This window comes from Canis lupus, chromosome 4 (genome assembly GCF_011100685.1).
Source record: "Canis lupus familiaris isolate Mischka breed German Shepherd chromosome 4, alternate assembly UU_Cfam_GSD_1.0, whole genome shotgun sequence".
NCBI classification, from domain to species: domain Eukaryota; kingdom Metazoa; phylum Chordata; class Mammalia; order Carnivora; family Canidae; genus Canis; species Canis lupus.
Genome location: NC_049225.1, coordinates 29,748,653 through 29,772,448, shown reverse-complemented (window position 1 = coordinate 29,772,448; position 23,796 = coordinate 29,748,653). Strand labels below are relative to the sequence as shown.

General features: G+C 60.3%; 1 protein-coding gene across 8 annotated transcripts in view; it reads right to left on the bottom strand.

Moving 5' to 3' along the window:
- Nucleotides 1-5,575: 5,575 nt before the first annotated feature.
- The window catches only part of ZMIZ1 (zinc finger MIZ-type containing 1), a 231,297-nt gene continuing 213,076 nt past the window's right edge, over nt 5,576-23,796 (bottom strand). For 7 of the 8 annotated variants that reach the window (XM_038534458.1, XM_038534461.1, XM_038534462.1 and 4 more), the window contains 12 exons: nt 23,329-23,406; nt 22,479-22,653; nt 21,782-21,923; nt 20,127-20,337; nt 19,009-19,114; nt 17,902-18,062; nt 16,815-16,882; nt 16,461-16,529; nt 15,830-16,074; nt 14,517-14,683; nt 10,925-11,182; nt 5,576-9,426 (listed from right to left, as the gene is read on the bottom strand). In XM_038534458.1, coding sequence (XP_038390386.1) covers nt 9,319-9,426; nt 10,925-11,182; nt 14,517-14,683; nt 15,830-16,074; nt 16,461-16,529; nt 16,815-16,882; nt 17,902-18,062; nt 19,009-19,114; nt 20,127-20,337; nt 21,782-21,923; nt 22,479-22,653; nt 23,329-23,406 — 1,788 coding nt within the window. In that variant the 3' untranslated portion in view covers nt 5,576-9,318. The remainder of the gene's footprint in view (nt 9,427-10,924; nt 11,183-14,516; nt 14,684-15,829; nt 16,075-16,460; nt 16,530-16,814; nt 16,883-17,901; nt 18,063-19,008; nt 19,115-20,126; nt 20,338-21,781; nt 21,924-22,478; nt 22,654-23,328; nt 23,407-23,796) is intronic. The other variant, XM_038534464.1, reaches the window with a different exon arrangement.

Genomic DNA, 23,796 nt, shown 5'->3' with positions numbered 1-23,796 from the left:
ATTTAAGCTTGGCACTAGATCGTGAGAAATGATAAAACACGCCAAATCCCATAGCTGAAAAGCAGATAGGTAACGAGTACATTTTTAAGGTATTATTGATGAATTTGCTTCTACTGAAGATAGGAAAGTAAAATGATCATAGATCCTGCTTCAGGGATAAATGAAATATTTAAGTTTAAAATAACAAGTTTTATCACCCATTTTGTCCGTTTTTTTCCAATATTTTCCAGCTACTTCAACGTTGTTGGAAAAATGAAGTATTAAAAAATTTTAAAAGTGTGCAAGAACCAGAGATAAAGCGCAGTTGTCAAGGTCATAGGAGAGGCTGAGATGCACACGGAGAGCTTGCAGACTTCAGAAAGGGTACAAGGCCACCAGTCAGAGAATGCGAGAGCAAAGAGCTGTTGCCTTGAGTGGGGTTCTCCAGAAGCAGAGCCTGAGGCAGGGATTCTTGCACAGTTGATGTACTGAGGGGTGTGGCTCACCTGAAGCCACCTATAAGAGGGGAGTGGGGCAGGGAGAGGTCCCCCCCTTGGCTAGATCACAAAGCGAGGGCTTTGGGGCACAAGCACGCCACAGGGTAGTCTCCCCCTAAGGAGAGACACCTGGCATTTTATACTCTGTATTGGCCATTGTGGGCTGCCCCCAAGAGGGTGGCACTTCCCAGATGAGGCAGCTCCTGGCACCTCAGGGCCACTTTCTAGAGAAAGGGCTGCTGTGAGCTGTGAAGAGCCAATGCTCCCGCAGCTTGGGGAGGGTGCCTGGGCCCAGCAGAGGGGATTTGGGTAGGGCACCCATGTGAATACAGTCCTCGCCTTGCACTGCTTAGACCCACTTGCTTCTCACGTTGAGTTTCATCGGCCCGCCTGTTGGGAGACACAGGGTGGTCACTGGGTGGCCGTGTGCGGTGCAGCCTGGAGGGTGGGCTGCTAATCCCCCAGGACGCCATCCCCTTGGGTAGCTCAGCTGCACCCCGCAGAGGCCATTCTCCCAGGCATCAGGTCTGCAGCTTCTGCATGGTGCGACACGCGGGGGCACCAGTGGGACCTATGGGTGTGTCACAGCCCCACCACTCTGTCTGTGAGTAGGCTTTCTTGGCCCGCAGTGATGTGTGAGAGCCCACGTCAGTGAGCTCCCCGACGGTGGCCACGGCCTATGGCGCCACAGCGAGGAGAAGCAAACCCACCCACAGAGGACGGATCATTCCTGGTCAGGGTGTTCTTTCTAAGTTAGAAGGGGTCCTAGGTGGGACGCCTGGGTGGCTCAGTGGTTGAGCGTCTGCCTTCAGCTCAGGATGTGGTCTTGAGGTCCCGGGTTCGAGTCCCACATCGGCTCCTGCATGGAGCCTGCTTCCCCTTCTGCCTGTGTCTCTGCCTATATCTCTGTGAATAAATAAACAAAATCTTAAAAAAAAAAAAAAAAGAAGGGGTCCTAGGTAATAAACTTGCCACCAGGGGCTAGCTGGTCTCCTCGGGGCATGTTAATGTCTCAGAGACTCAGCATGGTCTCTGCTGGTGACAGGGGTGGGGGGACACTCAGCCGTGACAGCCGCGGGACCAGCCTTGGAGAGAGGGAACCGAAGCTGGTAGGCTCACGTATCCCTTGATCTCTGCCTCCCAGGATGCTCTGCGCTGGAGCTCGGGTTGTGTGATCCTAGATGTGGGGGACGGGTGAGAACAGCGAATGGCTGGTGTCCGCTGGCCGAATTGTCCTGTGTCCTTGGTTGCCTGCCATCTTCTGCAGTGGATGCGTTCTGGTGTGTGTAAAAATGTGCTCCTGGATCCTCACACTTGTTGCCCAGCCTACCCAGGTGCCTCCTTCCCAGGGGGCCCTGTCCCTGCTAGTCCAGTCTCGCTCTTTCCAGGCCTCTATCCAACCAAGTAAGCCACGAGGCACTGCCCCACGAGTATGTGTATCCCCCTTTCTCAAATCACTTCTTTCTCCTTGCAGGTGCCTGCCCCAATCCCTGCCTAGTGGAAGGATTCCTTTCACCCCGGTCTTTCCATTCTGGGTGGGGCTCCCCCTGTGGCTCATGCCCACATCTCAAGCTGTCTCACCCGGGAACCAAATTCAGAAATTTCCCTTCTCTGTCAGTCAGGCCATAATGCACCCTCCAAGTGACATGTTTGCCAAGGGGCAGGTGTTGGTGCAAGTGTCCCCATCCAAGTCCTGGGGTCTCACCCCGTTCCTATTAGGGGCCTGATCTTGGTGTAGGAGGGAAGGGAACAGAGCGCCAAGTGCCTTCTCGAGGTCTCCGGCCCTGATCCACATCGTGTCCGCCCTCCTGCTGTGGGAGACGCATGTTGCAAGGCTTCCTTCCTTCAGAGCTGTCATCGGACTTTCACAACTTTTTTAAATCGCCGAGCAAGAGATCCGAGATTGTAATTCCCTTTCCTCAGTGAACCAGCGGCTCTTAGCAATCGGCACTCAATCCCATGGTCTCAAGGCCTGTCCTTTCCTCCTGCGTCTCACATGCCGGAGCCACCGCCCCAGCTGGTGCACCTCCCCTGCATGCGGCCCCCCTCCGCAGGTGGCAGTCACAGCCAATCCTGGCTGTCCTGCGCCGGAGCTATCACCAGCGACGGGCCTTCTGTTCCCATCTGGTGGGTGACCGTCTGCAGCATCCTGTCCTCAGAGGCTGGCTCCCAGGCCTGCTCCCAGCACCTGCTGCTGTGGAGCAGAGCCTGAGCCGGGCCTTCAGATTCCTGTGATTCACCGAGGGACCACTCACAGGAGACACCTAGGGAGGCTGGGGGACAGAAGAGGGAAGGGGACAAGATCCAGCAAGCACATGGCTTCAAGGAAGGTCTAGTCGGATCCACAGGGAAGACTCTGGAACACTGACCACACAGCAGCACAGAGGTTGTCCTGCGAGGGCTGTGAGCACTCGGTCCTTGGTTGTGGGGTTCCTGGCAGGGGTGTAGGGGTTGGAGTGGGGGTGACCTTCCAGGCAAGGAGGTCCCTGTCTGCTGACAGCAGTTCACTGGTGAACAGAGGGTGTGAGCTATGCGTGCCAGGTGCAGGAGGGAGCTCCACAGGACCTCGCTGCCACAGGAAGCCACCAAGATGACAAAGAAGGCACCATCAGGGGCACTCGAGGAGAACTAAAGACCCAATGGACAGGTTGGCCCTGGAATCCAAGAGAAGAGTTTCAGGGAGGAAGGGCAACCATTGAATGCAGCGCTGGGAGCCAGTCTCCAAGAGCAACGGGCTGTTAGGCCTCACGATCCCAGGGCCCGAAGCCCCAGACCCAGGGAAGTTACCGGAAGGGGGCGGGCTGGTGGGGTGAAGCCCTTCCCATGAGAGAAGGAGGTTGTGGTGTCAGGGGCTGGGGAGGAGCTGGCTCTGACTGCAGAAGGGACACCACATCCTCTGGGTCTGGACAGAAGAAGATAAGGCTGAGGGAGGGCGGAGGTAGGGTTGTGGGACAGGGAACACGTCTAGGTGATGGTTGGGTAACCTGCTTAGAGCTTGGTGGTTGAACAAGAAGCTGGAGCACAAGACAGGACAAGGGACATGGGTGGATGGCGGGGAGGGGCATGGAGACTATGCTCTGACTATGCCAGAGACCCTCAGTGACCTGCGGGACTAAGTGACTTTCCCCAACAGCACCCTGTGGTCCTATGTGGAGGGACAGTCACTGGATTCGGGGGTGGGGGTGGGGGGCTTCGAGGGGCGGGTTGCGAAGACCAGAAACTCAACATGACGCCTGAGCTGGTGTGATGTCTGGCCCTGGGTGGGGGCTGCCGTCCAAGCAGCCCTGGGCCAGGCCCTTGTCCTTAAGGACTTTGCGTTCTAGGCCCGGAGAAGGAAGTGACCCATCGGGGAGGAGTTACTGGGGTGGGGTGGGCAGGTCCCCAGGCAGCCACAGGCCTGTATTTAGCTGGTTTGCTTTTTATGTAAAGTTAGGGGAGCATTGGGGCCTGCCTCTCCCTCCCCACCCCCTGCCCACTTCCTGCCTTTCAGGCAATGGCATTCAGACTTTTTGTTTTCAACCACAACCCACAAGTAAGAATTAGTTTTACATCATGATTCAGCAGACACACAGACACAACTGCAACCAAAGTTTCACGATCCATCCCCACCCTGACCCCGTTCCCCTACAGACTGCTCTTGGTGTTCTCCTTTCTTCTCATCCATTTCCTCGAGGAGTGCCCCCCCTCATCATCCCAGGGGATTTCACGGGTTCCTCTGCGCTATGGGGGCTCAGGAGGTCACTCCTCTAGGAGGGGTGTCGGCTCTCACAGCAAATGCCTCCTGCCCTCCTGAGGCTGGCTTAGCAGGGACCAGAATTCCACTTTTAATGTAACTTCCCCCCTCCCCCACCCCTTTCATCACCCCATGATGAGAAGCCCCATGGGCGGGGGACTTCCAGGCACCCAGTTCCTTACAGGCAGTCCCGGAGCTGCTGGAATGGCACCGCCACCCCCTCACACTTAGGAGGCCCGCACACTCTCCTGCTCTGCATTTCGGCACCCACTCCAGACACACTCCAGGGGATCTATTTTTGGGGCGCCTACCAGACCCCACTTCCTTCTTTGAACTCGCCCTCAGCCAGTCCTCGTGGAGGGAAGGCTGGGCAGCCCTATCTGTTCTGTTCCTGTGGCCAGGCCCGGAGCTGAGTGGAAGGGGGGCCGTGACCTGCTGCTGGGCTCCGCGAATCAGACTCACTTCCCCAAACTCCAGTGGGAGACACAGGGACGGCAGGGAGTTTGTGTCAGGGCTGAGGCTTTAAGAATAGTTAAGACAGGGATCCCTGGGTGGCGCAGTGGTTTGGCGCCTGCCTTTGGCCCAGGGCGCGATCCTGGAGACCCGGGATCGAGTCCCGCGTCGGGCTCCCGGTGCATGGAGCCTGCTTCTCCCTCTGCCTGTGTCTCTGCCTCTCTCTCTCTCCGTGTGTCTCTCACGAATAAATAAATAAAATCTTTAAAAAAAAAAAAAAAAAAGAATAGTTAAGACAGTGGCCTGGGTGGCTCAGCAGTTGGGTCTTGAGATCGAGTCCTGCACTGGGCTCCCCAGAGGGAGCCTGCTTCTCCCTCCGCCTGTGTCCTTGGTTCTGTGTCCCCATGAATAAATAAATGAAAAGGTCTTTAAAAAAAAAAAAAAGACAGTGGCCTAGGTGGGGGCCGCGGCTACAGACGCCCACCTAAAGCACAGCCCCTCTGGGGTTTGGGATTAATAGGTTCCTGCTCCATAAACCCAGAAAACCCACAAGGGGCTTGCTCTCAGGGCCCGGCCAGCACTGCACACCCTCCCTGAGACCCCAGCAGTCCCACTGCCAGGAGTGGGGTCTATAGCAGATGGGGGTCCCACCCAAAGGTGCTCTGGGTTCTGAGCATGATCCCGACTCCAGGTGCCAGGGCCTCCTCCAGGGCCCCCCCAAGGGAGGGGCTTCTCCAGTTCAACACCAAACCACCTGACCGCTGGCTTGCTTTCTGTTTTGTTTTGGTTTTTTTTTTTTTTTTTTGTGGGGGGGTCTTTTTGCCGGGGGATTAGGCAGGGGTGGTGGTTTAGAAGCAGAAACAAACACCCAAACCACTCCTTAAAATTCACAAAATAGCTAATTCGCCAAACCTTCGTTTTTTGTCAATTTATTTAGAAAACAATTAACATGGGCAAATGAGATACCTCAGTGTTACAACAGAGTATAGAAATGTCTAGCAATAGTCAAATAATTTGATCTTTAAATACAAAATAACCACATGAACACCTAATATACAGGTTTCATCTGAATACATATTTATTAGATAAATATTAGAGGTTGTCACATCATCTAACTACATACAGCTTTGCAAGACTAGAAATCACAATTAGTTTTCTGACCAGTTTTAAAGTATGAAATGATTGCATTGTACATAGATGTACAAAGACGATGACGGCTTCTGTGGGAGTTACTTCAGGCTGCACTGTGGGTGTGTTTATGTGTGTACGTGTGAATCACCTGCAATCATGATATCAAAAAATTATACAAAGTATGAATTTGGTTACAATTTTCTTCTGAAATCCCCGTTTCTTTTCATTATTTCCATAGCACCCTAAAAATACACAGGTGGCAGACTAGTACACTGAAGCTAAATAGTACATGTAGGTAAAATAAAAACAAAACAGAACAAAAATTCCTTTCCACACAGGGTCAGAGTATATTACATGAGACAAATGTGTGAAGAAGAGAGACCTCACAAACGCTAACAAACAGGATCTAGTTTTTCCACGTCAAGATGGAGTTCCAAGCCTTTTTTTTGTGTGTTTTTGTTTTGTTTTGTTCCGTAAAATAAAAACAATACACATTCCAAGGGAAATGAATGCATCTGTTAACGTGTCTCTATTTCTCATTTACATATGTACACACGTCCCTTGAGTCGCTGCTGCTGACATCATCCTGTCTAGATGGTCAGGTCGAGGGAGCAGACGTGTAGCTCTCTGGGGTGGGGGGTGTTTCAGGCTTCCGTGAGGGAGAAAGTATTAGAAGTTTCTTAAAAAATAAAATGGCTACAGGGAAACATGATACACGGGTAAAGCTTCGAACCAAGAAGATGGGGGTGATTGCCTGTACTCGGGCCTTCCCGCCTGCCCGCTGGCGCCCTGTCCGTCTCGTGGAGTGGCAGCAGAAACGTGTCTATGGCCCGGGTGGATGCTCGTCATGGAGAAGTGGCTTGATGAGGCCTCGTTTTTGCTGAGGTTACTTATGGCTCCAAGTAGTCGTCCAAAAGGATGAGGGAAGCATCTCCCCAGAGTTCAGGACCACCCCCAGCTCGGGGAGGCTGTGGCCACCTGAATCTGTCACCCGCCGGGGCTTGTGTCACCAGCCCCCGGACACCTGTTTGCTCCCTCAACCCCTGGCCTGGCTCCAAGACCAGCCTGGGAGTGTACGTCCCCAGAGCACGGGCTTCAGGCACCACGGTTCGGGAAAGCTCTTTGCCCAGCTTGCTGGTGGAGGTTCGCTTGGGAGGGGCCCCAGGAAACCTGCCTCTGGTACCAAGCCCTGGCTTCCGCGGAGATGGTCGAGGGAGGTGCCCAGAGCCCGGGCTGTGGGGAGCAGATCGACCCTCTGGACTAGAAAGAAAGCTGTGGGTAGGTCGGTGAGCAGAGTGGGGACACCCGGTAAGAACCAGAGTGGACCCCTAGGCCTTTCTGGGAAAAAGTAGCACAGCAGGAAGCAGGAACTTCTAAGGAAGGCATTTTTAAGTCTGAACATTCCCAGATGGCCTAACGTGGAGTGTGGCCACCTGCCAGGGCTCTCGGCCACCGGGCAAGGACGGCCACGTGCTACCTGGCATCGTCTAGTCCCCACCAGCCGACCGGGGATGGCTCTGAACGGTGGGCGGCCTGATCGAACTCACGGTACAGCCACCCACGCACTTTGTCCCTTCATCTGTACAAATAGCCCTGGTTGCTTTTTTGTTTTTGTTTGTTGTTTTTTAAAAAAAAGGACTCGGTCTTTGTTGTTGAGTCAAGGTATTTTAAAAACACCAGCAAAGGCTATAACCAGGTCGTGAAAATGTTGAGTATTATCAAAGACGATACTAAAATATTCACAAAGATATTTACAAAAGCAATTCTTAAAATAATCGATTTGCATACTGAACACCACGCTGTTTGAAAAAACCTCGACAACGGGACAAAGGAAAGAAGGGCCGGGGACCATGGCAGCTTTCCTACAGAAAACCTCGCGCCGGCTGTCTGGTACAGCGCCTGGAAACCAACAGCTGGGGCCACTGCACGGGTCAGATCCAGGGGAGTGCTGGGGACCACCCGCCGCAGGGGGTGGACGGGCAGATGGAGAACGCGGGACAGTGGACGGGAAGCGGGGGGGGGGGGGGGGCCCAGGCAGCAGCAGGGAGGGGCGCAACGAATTCACAGACGTGACCCAAGTGACCTGCGGGCCCAGCAGCATCACAGGCCAGGCGGCTTAGGTGGGGGTGGGGGTGGGGTGGGGGCACAGAGGACCCCCCCCCAAACAAAACGGACGCCCGAACAAGCTACCCGGGAGACTCCGAGAGCAGGAAGCCGGATGGAGCAAAGCAGTGGAGGGAAACCAGAGGCTGCTTCTGCTCGAGTGAGCAGGAGTGTGGGCAGCTTTGCAGGGCGGAGGGACAGGGTGGGGGTGGTAGGGGGGGCACAGCCGGGGGCAGCACAGAGACACCACATGAGGCTGGCGAGCACATTCTGGCACATTCCGGGGCACAGGGGCCCATGAGACACCCGCGGGCGCCCTGGGGTTCCTGCTGCCCGCACCCCGCACCCCCTCGCCTCTCCGCCGGCGTGCCCCCGGCCGTCAGGGTGGGCGAAGGAGAACGGGGCCCAGGGGTGCGGGTGTCCCCTAACAGTCTGGGAGTGGTGGGTGGGGGCAGGAGGAAGGACACGGGACGCATGGAGAGAAATGGGTTGTTCGCCATCCAAGTCCACCTGGCCCTTCCCTTAGATGACCGCGGAGCCGATTCGTCGTGACAAGCCGGGGCGGCTGGGAGCGACAGGAGTCGCTGGTCCTCTCGGCCCCCCTGGCCCCTGCCCCCTGCAGCGGGGGCACGAGGATTCCCGGGGCGCTCTCTGCTCACTCGGCCCGCCGCCCCCCGCCCTGAGGCCGGAGTCCAGGGGTCGTGGGGCCCGCTGCGCCGTCCTGGCCCCGAGGGGGCCCTGACCCCCTTCCCCACCAGCCCCAAGCCGAATGGCACACCCTCTCTCAAACACAGCGTCTTGTCCTGTTCGTCTGCTTTCTGAGAGAGCGCGTTGACAGGGTCTCTTGGCTTAGAAGTCAGGGGTCAAAGCGCTGACCTTGCCCCCGAGAGAGTTCTCTTTCCCAGAGGTTTGTGCTTTTCTGTGGGTGGTGGTGGTGGTGGTGGTGGTGGTGGTGGCTGGGCTGCTCTCACTGCCGCCAACCGTCACTGTTCCTCCAAGGCTCAGGGGGCCTGCCTGGGTCTCGGGGTGCCCCTCTCTCAGGCTCACAGTCACTTGAAGGAGGCTCTGGGCCGGGAAGCAGGGAGGCAGGGTTACAGTTTAGAAACCGGAAGAACCTCAGGGGGCACTGGAGGGTCGTTTGGAATCAGCACACACAGAGGGACCGGGAAGCCTTCGTCCGCGTGTGCCCCTGAATCTCTCGCTGGGCCGGTTCCCCACCACGAGGGGCGTCTTCAGGGCCTCTGCTCCGGGCACGGGCACCAGACCCACAGCGCCTTCACCCTGCACCCTCCCGCCCCTCCGCTCTGAGAAGGCCGCAGCAGGGGCGGTCGGAGGGCATGGGCTCCCAGTGGCAAAGTGTGTGTGGGGCAGACGGGGAAGGAGGCAGAGTGGGGAGGGATGGCCCCAATGGAGGGGCGGGCTTCAGTTGTTCTCAAAGAGAGACAGGAGGTCATCGTTACTATTGCTCGGCAGGTCAGGGGGATCCAGGTACGAGAGGAGCTCATCGGGATTTGTGAGTTCTGGAAGGAGCTGGAAAAGAAGTACAGAAGCCCAGATGAGGTGTCAGCTGAGGGGCAGGGGCGGCCCAGGGTGAGGACTGCGGGGGCACGTGCCCCCTACCTGCTTCCCAGGGTCCTGGCCACACAGGGGACACTAACTGTGCTGGCTGTCCTCAAAGGCACCCAGGCCACTGTGCTAGTCTGAGGCACCCCCGTGCTTACTTGCAGCGCAGGAGAGGGGGACCCTTGGCCCACCAGCTGGGAAGGCTCATGGCAGGTCAAGGGGCTTTCTCTTGATCCCAGTGTTTCTCTGGCCCCAAGACCCTGCCAAGAGGAAGTGGGGGGGGGTGTCCCACGTGCCTCCCAGTGGAAACCACGTGGCTTTGCACGTGAGGCCGGGTGGTTGTGGCTCTCGCCACCCTGGACCTCCCCTCAAGAGCTCACTGCTCCCTGGTGAGCCTATGACTGGAGGGCCACATGGCAGGATCCTCCCCTGCGGCCCCTGGGCCCCGGCTGCACGCCGTCTTGCCCTCCACTGCGAGGTCCCCGAGGTCTTTTTGTCACACGGAGGATCCTCGTGCACCCGAAAGCACTCCCACTGGCCTGGTCTGGGGAACAGAGCCAGGTGAGAATCCCAGATGGCCGCACCACTGAATAAACCCCATTCACCAGAAAGACGGACACCGCCCGGTTGAGGGGGGACGGTGGGGCTGGGGCATGACGATGAGCAGGCCTCGGCTCTGGAAATCGACAGCCGAGGGGCGTGGGGCGGCAGGGACAAGTGCCGCCTCCCTTCCTGGCCAACCCTAGCCAGCTGCACGGCCCCCCGTCACACGGGGCCTCCTCCCAGCCCGCTTTCCAGACCACATTCAGGTCCCCGGGGTCGGGGTGGGGGGGGGGACACACCCCTGAATCTCCATCACCCGCTGCTGCCCCGGTAACCCTGGCACGACCCGAGGCTGGTCCTACTGTCACCCCACACGGGGGCCTTTCTCAGAGTGAGCGATGGAGCGAGCAGAAGCACAGGACATGGACAACGCACGGACGGGAAACTGGACAGACATACAGCAGCGAGACAGACAGAAGGACCCTGTGACTCCAGCCCCTCCCCTGCCTCAGGCCAGAGTGTGGCAGACGCTGAGATGGCAAAGCTTGATGTTGGGGGGCGGGGAGTGGGGGTCAGAAGAAGGGCAGGGGCCTCCCTGTGCTTCCTCCAGAACCCTGCCCCGGGGTGGGGGGGACTCTGTGAGGGCCTGGGGGGACGGGGGAAGGGGCAGGACTGTGTCGGAGGGGACCAGAGGGCAGGCGCCGGCAAGGTCAGGGAAAGGACGCTGGGACCCTCGGGGAGGCTTCCCCGTTGCGGGGTTCCCTGGTCCTGGAGCCAGGGGAGGCAGGCTGGCTAGGCCCACCCACCACCCACCCACCCCCTCCACCCTGGGCCTTGAGCCCTCGACACCCACCCCTGCTCTCGGGCAGGTCCCGGCACCAGGCCTCGCCCCAGGCCAAGGCCGGCGGTGACCCCAACTTACATCCAGCGAAGGCTCCGGCATGTCGGATGCTCCCTGCGCTCCGGCCTGACCCTCTAAGGCTGAGGAGGGGTTAAAGGTCAGGTCACTGTGTGGATGGTTGCTGGGAGCGGCCTGTGGCGGTTGCCGGGGAGGCTGGGAAGGAGGAGGAGGAGCCCCACTGTGATGTAATGGAGGCCCTGACTGGCTGCTGGGGTGTGGGACGTGCAAACCTTGTTGTATGGAGGGATGGGGCTGGTCAGAACTGCCAGCGTGTGGCATCTGTGGAGGAGGAGAGAGCAGGAGAGAAGAAATGTGAGGTGACGAGGTACAGCGACGAGATGCCTGGAGAAATGAAAACCAAACAAAAACCAGAAAAATAACAAACCCCCAAAACAAAGCCACCCCCTCACGAAGCTCGATGCTTGTTGTTGCTATTGCTTTGCAGAGAAACAAACAAACAAAAAAGTCCTCCCCCAGAACTGCAGGTCACGGGGGCTGTGGAGAGGGAGGCCCCGCGGGCCCGGGAGGGGCGGCCAGGGGCTGGGACGCGGGCGGGCAGAGTGGGCCGGGCCCCGCCAGCCTCTGCCCCCGGACCCCGGCTCCACAACGAACAGCAAGGGCAGGATGGAGAAGCGAAATGGGCATGTTTCCAGGGAGCGGGAGGCGGGAGGCGGGAGGGTGCTGCTGGCGGCGTGGTGCAGGCCCCGGGGCCAGGGCAGCGGGGAGCAGACACGGACAGACAACACGGGCAGGCGTGCAGCTTGGGACGCTCGGCCCCCCGCGGGCCGCTCGTGGGCGACGCTGGACACGGAGGGGCCTCTGGGGGCCCCAGGCGGCGGCGGTGGCGGCCGGCACCTCGGGACAAGCCCCGGCCGCCTGGGGTGGGGTGCAAATGGAGCCGAGTCAGAGGGGCAGAGCACGGGCTTCGCCGCAATGCCAGAGCCTTCCTGTCGGGCATCCACCCAGGCGGCAACAAGCCGAATCCCCAGGGGCCGGGGCCGAGGAAGGCAGGCCTGTCCATCCCCGCCCTGGCGTGAGGGGTCACCCGGGGGTTGGCCGGGTTGGGGGGGGTGCTTGCTGGCTCTGGGGCAGGTAGCACTTCCCGGACAGATAAACTAGACGCACGGAAACCCTGGGGCTGTAGCTGCGCAGGGGGCCACGCGGTGGGTGACATTTACACCTCCCGCGGGTCTGTGCGCTGCCCCAAGCAGCCTCCCGCCCGAGCTCAGATCTGGGAGCACAAGCCCACACCCTTGCCCCCCAGCCAGCACCCCGACAGGTCCCCCAGCCCCACTCGCACTGTTCTAGTCAAGGGGACACCGGCTAGCCAGGCCCCGGTGAGCAGAGGTCTCCCAGGTCTCTCGTACCTTCCCACCCGCCCCATCTTCCAAGCCACACAGACATTTTGTCTTCCTTTGTGGGTTTGGAGGCAGCAGCTTCATCTCCAGACCCTAGTTCCTCTTCCTGTTCCTACTGAAGCCGCTCCCAGGCCTTGGGGTGCTCAATCTGACTAGTCCCAGGCCTTGCGGCGGCCCCCGCCCCTCCTGAGACCTGACTGCATGTGGGACTGTGTGGGGGATGTGCACGACGTAAGACGGACGCACAGAGGCAGGAAGGATGGCCCCACACCTATGCCTGTGGGTTCCCCACTGTGCCCATTCTGGGGGACAGGGAGCGGCCCCACCCTCCCGGAGTAGCCCAGCCCAGGACAGTCGGCTCCCGGATCTGCTGACACAGCTGTCCCCCTCGGCCCTGACAACTTGCTAGAATGTCCCAGGGCCCTGACGGGCCAGGTGCTCTATGAGGCCTGCAGGTACACCTGCCAACCTACCACCTGGCCTACAAGAGAGAGTCCTCTGGCAAACCCACGCCTGACTGGAGCCTTTGTGGCAGTGCCTGCACGTGGGGGCATCCTTCCTGGGGGGTGGGGGGTTGCTCAGCCAGGGCCAGGCTGCTCTGCTGTAGGGCAGCTTATCTGTGACTGCACCACCCCTCACGCACAGCTGTCCTTCTGGGTCCAGCTGCCATCTAGCGGAAGCCCAGAAATGGGGGAGGACAGTGCCTAACTGGGGAGCCTCCTGGGGGTGCTGTGAAGTCAACTCAAGGGCTTTGGTCCCGGGACGCCTGGGTGGCTCAGTGGTTGAGCATCTGCCTTTGGCTCAGGGTGTGGTCCCGGGGGTCCTGGCATCAAGCCCCACATCGGGTCCACTGCAGGGAGCCTGCTTTGCCCTCTGCCTTTGTCTCTGCCTCTCGAAGGGATAGATAGATAGATAGATAGATAGATAGATAGATAGATAGATAGATCGATCTAAAAAAAAAGGGGGGTGGTGGTGCTTAGGTCCCTCTGCAAAGACCAGACCCCAGGTGGCAGGGCTAAGAAGGCAAGAGGAAGTCCTGTTGGACCCAGAAGGACGTGGCATCCTGTTGCCATTTGCTGGAGCTGAGAACCGTGAGCCAGGGTGTGTGATGTGTGAGGGGTGTGATCTGGGTGGCTCCTGGGCCAGGAATGCTGAGAAAGGGGGAGCTAGGAGAGAGGCCCCCTGAAGTCAGAAAGCAACTTGTAAAACTGTGTCTGGAGCCCCCACGGCGGCTCTGCGTGGCGTGGCATTCCGGGGTTCCACAGGGAAGTCGCTACACCGCCCCCCCACCCAGAAGCCTTCCGGTTAACAGTCACTCCTGCTCTGGCCCACACGTCGGCTACGGGCAGAGCCAACTCCGTGCGGACCACAACACAACCCAGAGGCCCTCCTCCCAGGCCGCATGGTGGAAATGGGAGGGCCTGGAGCCTCTGGCTCTGTGTAGGCCGGCCCACCCTGCCCGGCCCTCTGGGACTGCTCCGTCCTCCTCAGGGGAGACACCGGGCTCAAGTCAGGCCTCAGGTCTCCCCAAACTTCAACTCCCTCCCTCCGAGCCCCACCAGAACTTCTGCTCCATTGACACAAGCAAGGGCTGTGTCCGTGCTGCTCACAGTGGGTACACAGGCTGGCCGGGAGCACAGGCCCCGGAAATGTCCGCTAAGTTGAAGGAAACTGTGCAGTGCTCATGAGATGAGGCCCCGGGGCGGATGGCCGGGCCTCCTACCACGGGGGTGTGTGTGTCACACTGTGACATGGGACGAGAAGTGAATATTCTCAGGCTATGCAGAATTGCCAGCAAGAGGCAGGGGTACCCTAAAGATTCAGAGCCCTGGGGAGCAAGGGCCTGGGTCTGAGACAAAATCCTAGATGGCTGGGGCTCCAGAGAGCCAGCAGGAGAGTGTAAGTCAGAGAGAGGGGCTGCGGGGGGTGCTGGGTGCACGTGGGAGGTGGGCCTGTGCACACGCAGCGTGTGCAGATGGGAGCCTGCAGCTCCCCCCACCTGAGAATCCAGTGTCCTGTGTGAAAACAGCCAAGTCTGAGGATGCCCATGGGCCGTGAGACCCAGCCTGGGTCAGGCCTCTCCCTCCCCCTGAGCCCCCAGACCCAAGTTCTCAGTCCCCCTTTGCCCAGGAGGGAACCAGGCGAACACCGGCAAGGTCCTCGGGGAGCCCTCTGCTCCCATCAGCCCCACACAGAGGATGGGGACGGAGGGGACGGGGCGGGGTTGGGGGTCAGGCCGGGGAAGAGGTACTCACAGTTTCCTGCATGGGGTGACTGAGGGGTTTCTCGAGGGCGGCCATGTTGTTGGGCATGTCCGGAGGGTGGGAGAGCTGGGGGGGCCCGTGCATGAAGTCGTTCATGGACGTCCCGCCAGGGTTTCCATGGGGGAAGTCAAAGTTGCCATGGCCCTGGTAGTTGTTGCCTGGGGAGGGGACAAAACGGCAGCGGGGCAGCGTCACCCAGAGGGAAAGACGGCCATGGCGGGGCGGGGTGGGGGGCGGTGTAGATGTTAAGATCTAGGTCTTGCCCTGGAGTCGGCCTCAGACCTCCAGCCTGTACAACAGGGCGGCGGTGCAGCCCCTGGCGGGGCCTGGCACCAAGGAGCCGCTGTAGAGTTATGAGGGGGTGCAGGATTTGAGCAAGGGGTGAGCCAGGGCGGCGGCAGGGGAGGGGAGCCCGAGGCCCAAGTCTGAGCCCTCTCCAGGACCTGTCTCCCCACTGCCCCCACGTGGTTGCACCTCGTCAGTGGGAAGACCCCAGCCCACGCTGGGACGTTGGGATCTGCTAGGTCTGCAAAGAAAGATGCATCAGACTCGAGATGACGCCATTAGACGTCGGCCATCTGGCTTCCCTGCCACGGCTCCCCACGCCACACGGCTGGAGCAAGGAATCAGAGGAGCTGCATGAGGGAAACCTGGGGCCCTCTGCATACTGCGGGACCCCGCTCTATGGGTTAACCCCTCTGGGCCTCTAATCATCTGGCTCCTGGGAGGCGCTGCCATCCACTGTGTTGAAGGGGGCTGGGGACTTTTAGGAACCCAGGGCAGTACGGGATAGCTGGTCTGTGCAATAGGGAGCGTGAGAGGCAGCGATGGTGACCTCGGTGCCCAAAGACTGTGCTAGAAGGATGAGAGTGTTGCAGAGACAGCGACAATATAGATGTCACAGAGAAACGTGGGAGGGAGGGGGAAGGACCGAGAACTCTAGGTGCGACTGCTCCGTTAGTGACCCCAGCCAATCACGCTCCAAGAAAGTCAAGGAGCTGGCCCCTGGTGCTCAAAGAGGCGGGCAGGGCAGGGTGGGAGAGGCAGGAGGTTGGCTCACGGGGCAGCTCCTCACCAGGCCTTCCCAGCTGGGTGCTGATCCACAGATCTGGATGGAACCCGGTAGCAAAGGAGAGGAGGAAGGAGCTGAATGGGCCAGTGTACCCCCAAGTCCAGTGACACGGGTTGTATTTTGGGGGGTGAGTGTTACCACGACCCACCCTGCACCACCCTCCCACATGAGCCCAGAAATCCTGGGCCTGTGGCTGGGCCTCCTGTCTCCCTCCTTGTCCAGCATCACCTACCTTGGTTGCTGTAGTCGTTGGAGCTGGTGCCCCCCGGTGGAGGCGGGAGTGGGTAGGGGGATGGGCCGGGGCCCAGGGCTGCGATCATTTCCATGACGTTGGGCATGATCATCTGGCTGGGACTCATGGTCTTGAACCGCTTGGAGGGGATGCCATCCGGGTCATCTTTAATGTGCAGGTCTGACTTGATGGGGACTGGCCGCCAGCTGCACGTGGGGTCGATGGTGACCTCTTCAAACTCGGAGCTGGGGGGAGTAAGGGGGCAGCACTGAGGTCCCGGGACACGAGAGCCTCCACTCAGACAGACACTGAGGTGTCCCTGCCCAGGGCCCCCGTCCCCATTCTTGCCACGCTCTACATAGGACAGAGGTGTCAGAAATTTTGACAGGGAGACTAAGGTGAGGAAGAGCACGCAGCCGGGCACCGGGCAGCTGGCCCCGAGGCCTCCCACCCAGGGAGCAGCTGTCTAGGGCACTGTCTTGCTCTGGCTGGGTCTGGTCCTTTCTGGAAAGTTCATCGGCCCCCAGGTAGAGTCACAGAGTGACAGCTCTGCCAGCCTGGGGGTGCATCCCCATGTCCACTACCCCATCCCCACATTTCCCTCACTGGGTGGCGGGAGGGGAGCACTTACTGTTGGATGGCGTTCAGGATGCCCCACATGTACTGATCCACCTCCAGGCCCTCAAGCAGAGCGGTTTTACTGGAAAAAAAAAGGGGGGCAGTGCTTGGCCTTTGCTTTTGGACCCTAGAGACTAGAGGCACAACCCAGCCCTCCCCACAGGGTCAAAGGGCCTCTGCCTCTGCTGCTGGTTCCTCCTGCAGGAGTGACAGGAGAAGGCTGGCTCATGACAGGTGGGTGACAGCCCCTGTGTCCAAGCTCCTCTGCAAGGTCTGGGTTCTCCGTTGGGCTTTCAGGGCAGGGGCGGGTGGCTGGACCCTCCAGAGGCTAGGTGGGGAAGCTCCTGCCAGGGTGGGTGTGACTCACTTGCACACAGGACACCTCCAGGTCCCTCTCTCGCAATTCAGCTGCAGGTACGACTCCAGGTCAAAGCACTGCAGAGGCCGGGAGACAGGCAGACAGACACGCAGGTGAGAAGATGCAGAGATGCAAGTGCCGCTGCCGCTGGGACCCTTAGGAAGCTCTCCCAGCGGGGTCGGAGAGACTGGGGCTGGGGTGTCATGCGTGGCCATCATGTGGCCTCTCTGCTGCTCACGTGGCCAACCAGCCACACCGAGTCCCTGCACGTGTTGCTCCTCATACCTTCCGTGTGCCCCGTGGCCCTCGCCTGTGTCCTCCGAGGAGGCTTTCCGGCTGGCCCAACAGTCCCCGTCACGGACCCTGACATACAAGGGCCTGTCTCCCTAAGGCCGGGGCAGCATGGACTCCAGCCTCCCCGTTAGCCCTGTCCTGACCCCGAGAACACATCCAGGCCACTTCATCAATGTGTCAGACAAACAGGGAGCCCGGAGTCTTTGTACCCACACGGCTCTCCCAGAGGGAGGCTCTTGCCCCATCACGAAGCGCCCCAGTGGCTGAGCGTTTGCCTGGCCTGGTCCCCCCACCCGCCTCCACAGGGAAGCCTTCCTTCCCGTCTCCTGGGATTCCTTCCTGAGCCGCCCCTGTCCAGGAACTCCACCCACCGAAGTGACCCACATTTGCACACTGCTCTCCTGGAGCAACCCAGACCGTGACGGTCACTCACTCCCTGGCCACTTCCCAGCACCTGCTTGGGGCAAGGTCCCAGAACACAGCAGAGGTCGGGCACACATACCCCTACTCTCAGACTCCAAACCAGCTGTGGCTGGACTTTCAGCCACTGACATCTGGCAGGATGGGGGTGGTCTACATTGGTTCTGTGGGCTGCCTGGGAACCCAGGCTGGGGCGTACGGAGAAGATGCTCCAAGGACAAAGGATTCATTCATGATGAGGGGACATGATGAGCTGCTGCTGGCCATGGCGTGCTCTGGGGGTCAGAGCCCGGCCCCTCGGCCCCTCTGCCTGCCCCTTGCCATCCCCGCTGGACACCAGCCATCCAGCACCCCTGGACCCGCACCTGCTGGGACCACTCACCTGGACGTGCTTGCAGTCATGGCCTCGGGCAGGCAGCTGGATACGTCGGAACGTGATGGGGCACTTCAGGGACACCTTAATGGCCGTCTGCTCCACGCCGTCCTCCCCATTGAGGGTCGTGTTGCCCGACGAGGCAGCCACGCTGCTGAAATTCCGCTTGACTGTGGGGTGGGAGGCGGGGGTGGATGTGGAGCACTAGGGCCCTCCCGCACGCGCGGTCTTCCCAGCTGCGGCTCACCCACACGCTGCTTCTGCTTCTCCACTGTCCCGAGGACATTGGGCAGCCCCGGGAGTAAGGAGAGCAGCTGGGCTCAACCGAAGGGGAGCCCGGCTGTCCGGGTGCCCTGGGCCCCCACGTGTGAGGTGCGGGATGCACGTGTCCCTAGAGGTCACCATGTCAGCTTCCCAGTCGGTGGCCCGGGCCCTGCCCTCCCTGGGAAGGGGCACTTTCTACAGCACTTGCAGAAGCCCGGGCTGGCGCTTCCCCCTGATTTTCTGGGTCAGTGGAGAGCCCCTCAGGTGCTTTTGCACTTTCCTCTGCAAAGGTGGAGATGGGGAGGGACAGGTGCCCGGTGGGAGCCGAGGGCTCAAGAGGCCATGTGAGGCAGCACAAAGGGAGGAGCAGCCGTGCACCTGCGTAGTGTCCCTCGCCCACCACCTGCATGTTCCCTCCAAGAGTGGACTCTGAGCCAAGCCCATATTCCAGTTTAGCCATGAGCTGCTGAGGTGGGAAGGCCAGTCGGGAATCCACTCCTGGGCCTCCCTCCTGCGGCAGATCCCCTCTGTGCAGCTTCTAGAAGTGATCCTCTAGGTGATCGCCTCCTCCAGGAAGCTAGCCTGGCCTGTCCATACCATGGTGGTTCGTTTTAATCTGCCTCACACCCCGTGCTGGGAACCAGCCTCTCCCACCTAGGCAGGTCTCACAGACCACGCTCGTCTGGTCATCCCCTCGGCTCCAGGAGGGACAGAAACGGGGGGTGGGGACCGGTGCCAAGGAACACTCGGGCCCTGGGTTTGTGCACGGAGCCAAAGGTGGGTCCCGGGTGGACGAAGAATGACCCAGCTGCGGCCGGGGCTGGGGCTCCCTCCCTGCGCCCCCACACTCACTCTTTGTGATACAGTGCTCTGCGGGCAGGAGGCGCTTCTTGAGGAGGCCTTGCAACACGGAGCGTACGGAGGGCCGGTGGACCAGCTGCAGCACGAAGAGGTGGGACTGCCGGGAAAGAGTGTGCGCTCAGCCCCCGCCCCACGGCCCCGCCACGGCCCCCCACGTGTGCCTGAAGGCCCCTGAAGGCCAAGCACAGGACAGGGACCATGATGTGTCCTGGGGTCGCCACGTGGGGCAGCTGCCTGGGCTCTGGGCTGACACTGAAACATCCCTGGGGTGAGGTTATGGGACACCCAGCACCAGGACGGGAGCTGGCCTCGCTTCCTAACCTCGCCCAGCACAGCTCCCCACCGTGTGTCCTCCACCCTTCCTGCCAGAGGGTGTGGTCCCTGTCTTCACTCCTCTAAGAAGCCTTCCAGGATTGTACACCCCCAGGAGCCCCGACAAGCTCTTTGTTCTGACATCATTCCCCACCTTGGGACTCCTGTCTCTAGGTAGCCGTGGTGCCTTATGCTCGGTAAGGGCAGGATCAGCGGTTTTTCTTCTCCCATGTTCCCCACAGAGGGCCGGGGAGCCCGGCAGGCAATCTACTCCCACATAGGGCCCTGAGCAAGCCCTGTGTGCCAGGCCCTGATCTCTAAGGGATAGGAGGGTGGCTCAGATGTGGTCCCAGAGCAGGCCCCAGATCGGAGGGACCCATATACACACATGATTCTAAGACAGCAAGGTTGGGTAGAGAGGGGAGAAAGTTAACTCCAGACTTGATGGAGTTGGGTCTGGGTCAAAGGGTGACCAGAATATAAAAATTTCTGGTGAGTGAAGCCCCCAGCGGAAGACGGTGGTGGGCACAGGGAGACGGTATCCAGGAGGACGTGGAGGCAGGTGCGTGGAACTGTGGGGGCTGTGGTCTAAGGCTGAAAAGGCCAAGTCTACGGCCAGAGCTCTGGAGGTTATCCCCCAGCCCGGGGATGGGACCGCTGCACGTTCATGGAGGCCTTTTCTGGAAGGTCACTTCAGCAGCTATGGCCACGGGGACAGAGCCCCAGGGACAAGGCTGTGGTCCAGAGGGGCGCCCGGGCTCCCCACGCCCGGCCCTCAGCCCGGCCCGCACACTCACGCAGCAGCAGGCCGTGACGGTGATCTGGATGGTGTTGCGGCCTGGCTGGCAGACGTGCTTGAGGTGCAGGGGCTTGTGGGAGGTCTTGTTGTCACCGCGCTCGATGGTGAGGGGCGTGGCGTTGACGCTGACCTGGACCGAGGCCGGCCAGTTGGTGTTCATCTGCCGGTCCTCGTGGTGGTAGCACTTGAATTGCAGCTCCAGATCAGACCTAAGGGGCAGAGGGGGAGGCTCAGGGGACTCCGCGCGGCCTCCGTGGCGCCTGGCCAGTCAGCACGCCTCCCCTCACCACTGTCTCCCTGGACGTCCCTCCTGCCTGCGTCCCCGGCCAAAACGCATCCCAACAACCCAAACTCCCCCACACTCCCCCCACTGGAGTGGGGGTCACTCCAGCCACACCCCACAGCTCTGCTAGCCTCCTCCAGACCCCTCCCTGTAAGGGGGACTCCTGTTCCCCCAGGACAGAGACAGAAGGACAAAAGGACAGACGCTAATGTGACAAGACCAGCTGGGAAGCTGATGATGTCCACCCCAGACTCGGGTTGGGAGGAGCACCCAGGCCAGGGCCGTGTCTGGTTCGGTTCCCTGCCCTGGTGGGCGCCAAGGACACAGCACGGAAGGATATCCTCGCGAACCCAGCGGTGACCACGTACGTGTGGACAGCAAGCAGGCCAGGGCCATGGGATGCCCCGCCGGCGAGGGCACTTGGGTAAGGAGGGATGGGTGAGCAGGGCCTCTGCACAGGGGTCTCTGCACCCTCCTGCCTGAGCACCTGAGCTTCTGTGCCCTTCCACCCACCCCAGCTCTATCTGCAGCCCCCACGGAAGCCGGCTCGGTGTGGTCAAGGCATTGAGTAACCTGTACATGCCCGGTACAGACTCATCTTGTGCCCTTCGGGTCTCATCGGGCGGCTGAGATACCCCGGTCACAGGTGTGGCAGGGCAGTGTGAGTCCTGCCTGAAGAGGAAGGACCAAGGGCGGAGCCACCCATGGGTTCTGGCATCCAAGAGAACTGGGCCTGAGTCCCAGCTCTTGCTGTGAGTACTCCTCCCAGGCTAATCGACTTCCCTGGCCTCACTGTTAAAGGGAAAAGCATGGCCCATGGACAAGATCAAGGGAGGTCAGGTACGGAAGGCACAGAACACAGGGCCTGGTGCAGCCAGGGGCCTCCAGCCCCCGTACTCTGGTGTGTCCAGATGTCTGAGCAGCTGCCCGGCTCAGCAGCCAGCCCCTGGCAACCTGCAGGGCTTGCTGGTCCTGCCCAGCCCAGCCACCTCCCTCTCCACTTCTGCACTAGCCACCACAAGTCACGTTCAAGGGGCTCAGGACTGGACTAGGGCCTTACTGGCCTTTGGGTCTGAGCTAGTCACTGTTTCCTCTGGGAGGTCATCCCTGACCACTCTCTCAGGACTACAGTGAGCGAATGCTGCTCCCTGCCCTCGGGCCGCTCTACCTGCCAAGGGCTGCCTGCAGGTTTCCCAGGACATCCCCGAAACCTTGCACAGAGCAGGGCCCCGCCAATGAGGCTTAACAGGCGAAGGCGGCAGGTAGACGCTGCTACTTACTACCTGTTAGGGCAGCGCCTGGGCCAGGAAGGTCACCACCAGAGGCTTCGTCTGCCCAGCTTGGGCCTGTGCCTCCACCGTGACACTCACCTCCACATCAGCGTCTGGTGGACCGTGGGCCGCAGGTGAAAGACGTGGTTGCTGACGGCCAGGTTGTGCTCGAGGCGGAAGGGCTCCAGCACCACGCCATCCCGCACTGGGAACGTGAGCCGCAGCTCGTCGTTGTGGTTGGCTGGGCGGGAAAGAAGCAGGATGAGCCACACGCCTGCAGCCACCAAGGGCACACAGAGGCCTGGGCTCCGGGGCCATGGACAGAGCCTGCTCACCGACAGGACACGCATGCTTAGCTGCAGGCTCATGGGACCACACAGGCGTGTGTAACAGCGCCCCAGAAGCTGGACTATTTGCCTGTGTGCACACCAGGGAGCCCGCTGCTTCTGTCTGCCCACCCAACCCCATCCCGACCATCTCTGCATCCCATGTCCCACCTATCCTGCCTTTACTTCCCCTCTTATGCCCTGGACTGGAAGCCCTGGGCTCCTCTGCCCAGCCCCTCACCACAGCTGGGAGCTGCTTTTGCTCCCAGCCACCAGCGGTTCAGGCCGTTGGCAGCCTGGCTCCACCCCAAATTCCCTTCTGGGTGGGGCGTATCTGCTTGCCAGCGCTCCTGCCCTTTCCACATGCCCAGCCCCCACAGGCAGTCCAACTTCCAAGCCCCCTGGCGCCTGGCCCACTGCAGGGCCCTAGGTGGAACTGGCCAGACCGAGGGACGACGTAGGGCACTCACCTGGGGGTGGCGGCAGAGCGCTCATATTTGGCTTGATATCAGGTGGGAAGGGTGGTTTAACGTCTTGGCTGGGGGACAGGTATGGGGGGATGCTGCTCCCGGGGGTCATGGGGGGCGTGGGGTTCCCTGGAACAGGTGAGTGGGGGTAATTTGCCACAGGAACTGGCCTGGGAGGCTGGAGGGAAAGAGAAATGATACATAGGTTATGGGGTCACAGGGATAAGAGGGACTGCGGCTGTGGACGCACACCCCACCCACCCGGCAGGCCCGGGGCTATGGTCTCTGCTCCCCCAGGGGAGGACAGCCAGTCCTCCCGGGGAAATCCCTCTAGTGCGGCCAGCACTCAGGTCTCTGCCCGCTTCGGACGACAGGTAGGCCTAGGAAGGGCCTCCTCACCCTTCACCTGGGACCCAGTGCTGCTACGCATCTGTAGGTCAGGCAGGGGAGAGGCCCCCCGCCCCCCTACGAGTGAGGACATAGACTTGGCATGATGGAGGCTGGTCTAATATAAACCCGGGAGGAAAGGAGAGCTGGGGTGAAGCCCAGGTCTCCGGCTGTCTGCATGAGGACTCTGGGCCACACGCTCCACCCCCAGCCCAGTGGGGTCCTCAGGCAGAGCCGGGCCTGCAGCATCCCAGGCAGCTGGCTCCCCAGGAGCCCTCCTTGCCTTCTGCAGCCCTGGCCCAGCTGCCTGGACTTGCACATTCTGTCTGGGCACTGCTGCACTCCAGAGCGACGACCGGGGAGCGCGCCCCCACCCGCAGGCCGAGGTGGGAACAGCCAGGCCCCTTAGAAACACAAGCACCCGGGGGAGGGTGGGGTTAGCACTGAGATGAGGGCTGGAGCTTACCCTATTGACGTTCCCTTGGCTGTAGTTACTGTAGCTGCTTCCCGAGAAGGTGTTGTTTTGTCCATTAAATTGCTCTGGCTGTTAAAGCAAGAGAAACAATGCTATGAACCTGGAAGGCAGAAAAGCGTAGCCGGAGCCTGCTTTCTCTCCTGATGTGAAAACTGGCCAGGAGGACGGTGCAGGGGATGCTGATGAGGCCCGTTCAGTGCTGCGGTGTGGTGCGGAGTGGGCCCCGGGCGGTGCAGGTCCCCCCACCCCCTCCGGGGATCACAGTTCGTCTCTCTCTCTCTGCCCATAGCTAGTGATACAGCAAGAGTTTGCAAGATAAAAACACCCAGGGTGTTAGAGTTGGAGAAGCGGCAGGCGGTCGTTCCTTGGCAAATAAAGGTAAAGTCTTTCCCGGGTAGCCTGCGCTCCCGAGAATGAACTTTATGATAATTACAAAGAAGAAAAAAGCTACATAAAAAT